We start from the raw sequence: 8,720 nt of genomic DNA on the forward strand, positions 1-8,720 counted from the left end.
TCACAATATGGTGACCGCGTTGACGTACTGCTTCTCCTGTGAAACTAAGCTCCTGGCTCGTAGGTGGCTCTGATAGGTGGACTTTTAAGAAACACTTTTGTGTGATTGGCTAATTATCCATGCTTATCCACAACGGATAACCTGGAGTTTTCGTATTAAAAGTGCTATAAAAGTGCACAGCAACAGTAAAATCACGTTAAGCTAATTTCATAATGAAAACATAAATAGTTGGTAGGCTTTGACATCATTTAAATAAATAATGATTGAATATTCATGGCATAATATGGGCCATATTTTCTAGTTGAGTAACGTCGTTGCAAAACTGAGTTTTGTGATTGGTCAACAGCATCTGACAGCATGTGGTTCGAAATGTGATTGGTTCGAGGCGGTCCCTCTCGTACGCTCAGTCGGCATTGCGTTTTCTGCGTGACAGCAAGTAAACCAGTTCCTGTGAAACAGGAGCAGTATCATAAAATTTTAACCCGGTATCGTTCAGCTTTCCGTTGCTATGGACGTCTTCCTGTCCTGGCTGTTCTCCTCGGAGGTGCAGGAGCTGTATATTTTAGACTGCATGGCTTACTTCATGTATTTCATGGCAGCCTTCACATTCGTTAGTTTACTTTTCCAAAACGTCCCATACGGAAGGTATGCTTCGAGCAAATATGGGTTTCCTGTTGATGTGAAGTTTGCCTGGTTCATTCAGGAGCTGCCCTCCTTATTGTTGCCTCTGTGTTTGGTGTTTTGGACATCTTCCTCTAAAACGTCTCTATTACCCAATCAGCTCCTCATTGGTATGTTCCTCTGCCACTATGTTCAAAGGTAAGTAACCAACAACTTTTACATAAACTTAATCTTTACGTTAGTTGTGTCCTTGTACTTATATTATTACCTACATGTATGGAACTTTGTGTGTTATATAAATGTGCAAGTCTGTAAAATATCTAACACGTTTTTATTATTATTATTTGTTTTTTTGTGTGTGTGTGTGTTTTTTTTTTTTTGCAGAACCCTTATTTATCCATTTTTAATTCGAGGGGGTAAAGCAACACCGTTCGCCTCATTCGCCCTGGCCTTTGCCTTCTGCGTTTACAATGGTTACATGCAGGTTCGATACCTGAGTCACTATGCAGAGTACCCTGCAGACTGGGTTACACATCCACGCTTCATCACAGGTGAGGGTTTTCCATCTGATCAGCGGATCTTTCATAGGAGCCATTAACAATAGAATTGCACGAGTTGAGATTACGAAAATAAATGAATAAAAATAGGCCAATTTCGAACAAACTTGATAAAAAAAAAGTTGTTGCGCTGGTACAAGGTGGTTTTTCAGTCCTATTGAAATAGATGCATGTTGTAGAACTGTAATGGAAACACTTTTTTTGAGTCACGTGATCAACAACCGGATGTTACTTCTGGTGAAAACCACGAATTGGACGACAGGAAGTATTTTTTGTCTGTTTTTTTTTTTGTTTTTTTTTAATTGTGCCACCAAAGCTCTCACATTTTTCCAAAGTTCATAAAACGTTGAGTGTTATTCGAACATGTTGAACCCACTGCTCTTCCGTAAAATGACAATTTCCCCAAATGGCTGCCTGTGTAGCTGAGGCTGACTTCTCCTCTGATGGCTGACAAATGGTGAGGGCTAGCACCAAGCATTAAAAAAAAAGCTTATTCACACTTAATTTTAATTTAATTTAATGGAAACACCGCAATTGTGAAGTTGTGTTTTTTCCGACATTAGCAAGAATACAGACAAAGATTTGCGCACATTTGTAATGCAAACGCAGCTAGTGGCTTGCAAATGTCTTCACATTTTGTCACCTTACAACTTGAATATGTTTTATGTGATAGATAGACCGACACAAAGTAGTGTGCGTTATCCAGGTGGAAGGTAAATGGGTTTTTAAAATTAAGACTGTAAAAATGTGCCCTGCAATCCCATCATCATTAACTCATTCTCCCTATCTGTACTATTTACATTCTGCAAGGCTTAATCTTCTGCACTATCTATACACAGACGGATCCCCCTCAGGGAGTGGTCGGATAAGGGAGGCTAGAAAACATTTGTATCATCAACAAAACTGGTCACAGTGACCTCTGAAGATCGAGGATGTTCTCTGCCCAACCTGGCAACCCTAAGCGGTGGAAAATTTAGTCAAGGATAACACGAGAAAAGCAATGAAGGAAACCGTACGACCCTACTGTTGATCATCGATTGATAATATCTGGTGACAGAGCTTTGGGTCCGTCTCCAGGTTCTGCTCTTTGGCTGATTGGCTGGCTGATGAACATCCACTCTGACCACATCCTGAGGAGCCTGAGGAAACCCGGCGAGACGGGTTACAAAATCCCGCGAGGTAAAGTGTTTTCTCTCGGCAGATCCACGCAGAAGTGTTTTCCTACCGTCACACTGACTAGAAACCGCGGCTCTTCAGACCTTCTACCGTTTGCTCTTAATGCCTTTGGATAAAACGGTAAAGAATCACCAGACCTGATGTTAAAATATCTTCACAAAATTTTGTAGTATTTATAGTAACACCAATAGAAGTGACAATTAAGTATTAGCAACTTCTTTTGGAAAATTATTTAGGCATGTCACTGCACACAAATTTAGTTGTCATAATTTACTAATGCTGTAAAGAGCCAGACAGTAGAGAAAATAGTATAAATAAATACTCGGACAGTTTTAGGGTTTTCAGACATTAATAGGAATTTGTAGTTGCTGTGATAAATCAAAAATTATTTTAAGAAAAACAATAAATGCATGTGTCTATTATATATAATAAGAAATGCAGGTTCTAGCTGTTTTGTGCCTCTAAATGCCTCACATTATTTTGTAGATATTCCTTGTTATGTTGAAAACTGTTTTTTCTTATCATTTTCTGCAAACATAAATAACCTGTGGAATAAAGTGTATTGATTTTCTCCACATTAAAACCTGAAAACTGATGTTAAATTGTGGACCGATGGTGGGTATTTCTCAGAAATGATAGTTTTCTTGTTTTTCAAAAGCTCGTGTAAGATTTGTGGCTCCAAACAAGATTTCTTTATATGGAAAATGTTTTGTGTAAGTGTGTGTGTGTATTTTATTTTCTGTCCTGTAATGCTGTTTACATCTAATCAAAACAGAATAATATCTCATTACATGTTTTTTTTCCCAGATATTCAAAATTTTGCTAAGAAACGAGGACTGCTGGTACATTGTGTTATTTGTGAAATCGGCCGTGAAAATCTCCCAGACGTGTTAAAGCTGATCAGCAAATCATGTCTTTATTACTTTGTTCTCTTGAGTGAGCTCAGTTTTATTTGCAGATTACAAACATAGCAGATTAACAAAATCAATATTATCTAGAATTGTGCATTTTCATATGCAAAAGTTGTTTAACAACATTCATCATGTAAAACATGGGGAGACGGCTGACTGATTAGAGTCACACTTTCCTCAAAGCTACGTTTAGCTATCAAGGCAAGAGGAGGTACCTGCAGCGCCTGGAGAGTCTATTTTCTTTAATTGTTTTCCTTTTCGTCACATTAAAACCATAAACTTTAATCCGGTTTATTTGTAATTTTATGCAACACACCATTACGAAGTAGTGCATAATTGTGAAGTGGAAGGAGAATCTGAAAAGTGTGAGTATTTGGGGAAAACCTTGAATCATTTTCCTCACTTCTTTGCGTTGCTCACGTGAAATCCTAAACAGAATCACTGAAGTTTGTGGCTACGAAAACGCACTGAAGAATCCAGAAGTTTGAATCATTTTAAATGGGACTGTATATAACTACATCGTGTCTGATCATTGCGGCCTTGTATAAAGCCTTGTAGCCTTGTAGCTCGCGCTCAGTTGGTCTGTGCTGCTTAATCAGGGTGTCCTTAAAAAGTCTTAAATCCATGTATCTAAAATAGAAACATTAAAATGACTTAAAAAGTGTTAAATTAATGTAACTAAAACTTCCAAATATCCTCAAATAAATGTGGTGTCCAACTGATCTACATAACTAAACATATTTCACGGCCTCCTTACATCACGAGAGAGCCGCTGTAAATGTGCAAACAGCCCGGCTCCGTCTTCCAGAGCAGCGACCTGGTTAAAGTTGTATATTGTTTTTTTTTTTTTTATTCCAAGGCGGTTGTTTTTTGTTTCGTCAAACACATAAACGGTTCCCTTCTCTCCTCTCCTGCTTCATCAGGCGGAATGTTTGAGTTCGTGTCCGGAGCCAACTTCTTGGGAGAGATAACCGAGTGGGCCGGCTTCGCTCTGGCGGGCCGCTCGGCTCACAGTGCAGCCTTCTCCGTCTTCACCACAGCGGTCCTCGCCAACAGGGCTGTGGCCCACCACAAGTAAGAATAACACGCACGCTGAGTTGAGCTCGCTCTCGCGGGGCTGCGTACGTTCATCCTGAAAGGATCTTTTCTTGTCTCGCCTCGCAGATGGTACCTCGCTAAGTTTGAAGACTATCCCAAAAGCAGGAAGGCACTGATTCCCTTTGTGTTCTAGAAAGCTGCAGAGCCGCCCCAGAAAGGTACTTCTGTCATAAACTTTGTTTGTTTCCTTACTTTCTTTCGCTTGGAAATGACGTCTGTTATTATTCAGTTAAATAATAGCGTGGACGGACATCACTAATTCGTTCATAAATCAGCAGGAAACCCCTACGACTTCAGCTGAAATGCCACTCAAGTTACACTCGCAACACAAAAGACCTTATGCGACTCCTGTCCGTGGACTGGACAGGGAGATACATGGATCCTCCTTCCATCCAAACATACCGACAAAAAACAGAGCAGAAACTGGAAATCTGAAGCTGATGTTGAATAAAGACCAGTGGCGTGCACAGATGTTTTAGTGGTCAGATGCTCAAATGGGGAAATGGGGCACCTTGAACCTCCAGCTGCCTTAGTAGAGAGGCAGCCAGAGAGCATTTATCGTATCATTTATTGTGATACATAACTTTCTTGCTAAGAATTCTCAGTTAATGATGTTTAAAAAAAAAAACTGTCCGTGACATCAAGATAACTAGTTGTAAATTTTTTACCCCACTTTCTTCAATGAGAGTATCAATAAATGTGAAAATCTGATTAAACCCACTTACTGTGTGCAGATACGTTACGGAACAAAAACGGAACAAACTTCCAGAAAACTGCAAAACAGCTGAAACACTGAGCTCTTCTAAATCATTTCTAAAAAAAAAACCCACCTGTTCAGAGTGGCTTTCCACCCATAATCACTGGGATGTTGACCAACACACACGAGGCGTATTGATGATTTTGACGATGGCACTCGACAAAACTTAATGTTTGTTACCAGTTTCTCAATTGATGTCTGTATGATGTTTTTATGGATTTGTGTTTTCATGATGGAAAGCGCTTTGGACTGCCTTGTTGCTGAAATGTGCTATGCAAATAAACTTGATTGAAAGTACACTTCTTTATGTGAGCGGTGTCCTGAAGAAGCGTCTTACAAACGGGAATGTTTCTCAAAAGCAGCATTTGTGTTTGTGGGGCTATAATTGCTGCGGCACACACTCACAGTCATATAGTTGTATAAAAAAGAAGTAGTAAATGGTTCTAATTGTTACTTTTCTAATTGTAGTACAGTCACAATACTGCAAGAAAATACTGTGATATTGTCAAAGATTTAAGAAGGGCACTTTTTTTGTCCATACAGTATTACACAAAACAGCAGGTGCTCCAGCACCTCCTAGTGTCTGATCTGTGCATGCCTCTGATGGAGAAATTTCAAATCTGGTCTTCCTGCTTCATTTTGGTCTGTTTATCATTAAAGAAATCTAAAAACCAGACAGAGGAGTCTTTGCGGTAACAGCAAAGCCTGACACTTTTATCTGGCTTCAATTTGGAAATCACGCGCCTCCTCTCAATAACTCACCCAAGCCTGAAACGAGGAGATGAGAGTCCTGCCTGAGCACCGCCGTGGGGATTCTCCACCAATCAATGAAGAAGAGGAACTCACTGATAAACGTGGATGGCAAGTCAACACCACATGGAGAACGCACAGAGCTTAAAAAGACAAAAACTCTGAGAAAATATACAAGTGGAAAAGTTAGTATTGATTTGAATGTCACGTAGCTTCTGGTGTTGTTTTGTGGTGACTGTTACTATGAGTAAAGATTTTTTTTTTCTGAGTGAGAACTGTAATAGATTCATAATGGGATGAAATGTTCATCAAGTGCCATTAATTCTCCTCTTTTTTATGAAAACAAACCTGTTCAAGAAGCATTTTCCTTTCACTTTTTACAATTGTACACAACTTAGTGCTGTTCTGTCACATAAAATCCCAATAAATTGATTTTTTTTATGATCATGTGAAAGTTTTGATATCTTTTCCAGGCACATAGTGCCATTTTATAGCACAATCAAGTAATTATGTTAACTTCAGTAGTTATAAAAATGCTGTATGTATATCAAATATGACTTAACCTTCACCTCCGGACAATACAGTGGAAAACCGGACCCAGTCTGCTCTGTGAGGCAGAAGCTCAGAAGTTTGGAAACCACAGGAGGAGGAGGAGCTTCATCCTTGAAGGCGGAGCTAGGTACACCCAGGCATTTTCACAGTTGAATAAATGGTTGCCACAGGAGATTAAAAGATTCCTCAAACATTCATGAAAGAATCAAGGCAACACTCCAAGTATGTTTTAGATTTACCATTATAATGTTACAAAGTCTATTTTATATAACACTGCCCCTTTAAGGCTTTGCAGTTCAGCTTAGTGCTACACCGAGATGTTACCGTCAACATTTTTTACAGACCTACGTGTTTTGCTGTAATTTTTCCACCCGTCATCAATAAAAACTTAAGTACTGTATCTAAGCGTGATGAATTGTGGTGGCTCTGTCACAGATTGACGTCTTTCATTTTCCAAATCCCTGCTGGCGTCTCGCCCCTTCTGCTTCTTCTCCGGGCCGTTTCCTCCATGCATCCTCTTTAGCCACGCTCCTTGTAATTGCATCACTATATTACACTCGACAGTTTTAAATGAGACTTCCTCTTAATTTTAGCATCATTCATTTTGGGGGCAGATGGAAGTGGGATCTCCCTCGTTCTTCTTTTGTGTCTTGATGAAAGGTTTCAGTCTGGGCTGTAAATACTTTAGAAGAGGAAGATTTCCTCGGCCTTCTCAAGCGGTGTGGTAGGTTCAGGCTGTATAATTTTCACCAAATGCTTGTACAAGACCTAAAATAAAACGTTAATGCCAAACGTATACAGAAATATTTTAGAGTGAAATGATGTCTATCTAATTAATCAATCAAATAGTGATTAAGCCGCTTCTATCTGTGATTTATGGTGTTTAGTCATACTAAAATAGTTTTCTTTTATGGCCAGTTAAGTTCAGAAATCAGACTCCGTCTTTTCAACCATTATTCACTCGGAGCAAATTATAAGGCTACAAAAAAGCATCAAAATGATGGAAAGAAACAGATACAGTAAATGGATAATACTTAAATTGCACTGACGTAATGTGACGTTGGTTATTTAAGTTAAGAAATTTTTTTTTAATTTTTTTTTTATGATGAATCTTTATGTTCACTAAGCGATATTTTCCTGAAAGGCTGGAATTAGATTTATTTACCACAAACACAGCTACTTCCTACAACTTATTTTTAATAACTTACCACAAACAACTAAGTTAGCTGCAAAGTATTACGTTATTTTTTACATCTGGAACATCTGGGATTCAAACGTCCCACAAATTTACAGTAAATTTACTTAAATTTGCACAGATGATTACATAGAATAAATAAAAATCCTTTGATAATTTTATAAATGTATTTCTTAATCATTGAAATAAATCCTGTGGTTCTGTCATCAGTACCTATTACTAAAAGTAAAAAAAAAAGTACCTAATGTCTGATATATTTTTTAATTTTTATGACTAATTGTTTGAGTCATGACTTTTCATTTTTACATAATAGCGATCTACAATTGATAGTCTTATATTCCACTGTGTGACATTAAATTGTCCAGTCGGGGTAGATTTTAACTTTCATAAAGCTTTCAGTGCAGCATTTCATTAACATACTAATCAATAATCTAGTTTGATTTGAAACCTGCATTTAAAAGATAAAAATTGACATTCTCAATGTTAATGTCAATAACAAAATCCTTTCTTTTTATGACAAAAATAAAGCTCTTTAGATGAAAAGTCTTCATTATGTCTACAGATACCTGTTAATATTAACATTGGTGTAAAATATGCTTCCTGTCTAGATTGAAGTAAGCATTTGCATATGTAAAAAAAAAGGGAACAAAATGTTCTTCTACCAATACGTGAGCAATTATTCGTGCCTGTAGAGGGCACTATTGAGCAGACTTGAATTTCTCAGCTTATTTGTCTTGTTTTGTTTTTATCTTCAATCTATCCATTTTATGATGGATAAAAAGCAGTCTAGAATTTAAAAAAATTACATGTATAAACATCTGGAAAATCTCTTCTCTTTATGTTTGTAAAGGATCTCTTACTATGCTCCCTTCTATAAAAGATGAGTGTAAGATAGAGCAGCCATTTGAAAGCAATAACCTTCTCAGGCTACTCTGTCACTTTGAAGCTTGTGTTTTGACTTGATTTCCGCTGGCTTACAGTGTGAGTGAGGAGCTGTGTACATCACTGAGTATGCTACAGCTACATTATATCTTAGCTGACACATGGCTTCCCTTAGGGGGGTTTCCTTGACGGGGTCACATGCCGCACATGAGTAACACAGA

General features: G+C 38.0%; 1 protein-coding gene across 3 annotated transcripts; it reads left to right on the top strand.

The window, feature by feature from the left end:
• Nucleotides 1–384: 384 nt before the first annotated feature.
• srd5a1 (steroid-5-alpha-reductase, alpha polypeptide 1 (3-oxo-5 alpha-steroid delta 4-dehydrogenase alpha 1)) lies at nucleotides 385–6,314 on the top strand. 3 transcript variants are annotated; one of them, XM_015011787.2, is made up of 6 exons: nucleotides 385–819; nucleotides 1,006–1,172; nucleotides 2,256–2,357; nucleotides 4,189–4,339; nucleotides 4,430–4,521; nucleotides 4,639–6,314. In XM_015011787.2, the coding sequence occupies exons 1-5, from the start codon at nucleotides 509–511 to the stop codon at nucleotides 4,494–4,496; spliced, it is 798 nt and encodes a 265-aa protein (XP_014867273.1). In that variant the 5' UTR covers nucleotides 385–508; the 3' UTR covers nucleotides 4,497–4,521; nucleotides 4,639–6,314. The 3 variants fall into 3 exon arrangements, with proteins under 3 accessions (XP_014867273.1, XP_014867274.1, XP_014867272.1); XM_015011788.2 differs by having other exon boundaries at nucleotides 5,098–6,314; XM_015011786.2 differs by having other exon boundaries at nucleotides 386–819; nucleotides 4,642–6,314.
• Nucleotides 6,315–8,720: the final 2,406 nt, after the last annotated feature.

The sequence above is a fragment of the Poecilia mexicana genome, unplaced genomic scaffold (genome assembly GCF_051168715.1).
Source record: "Poecilia mexicana isolate PSO_F unplaced genomic scaffold, ASM5116871v1 scaffold_11, whole genome shotgun sequence".
Lineage (NCBI taxonomy): Eukaryota > Metazoa > Chordata > Actinopteri > Cyprinodontiformes > Poeciliidae > Poecilia > Poecilia mexicana.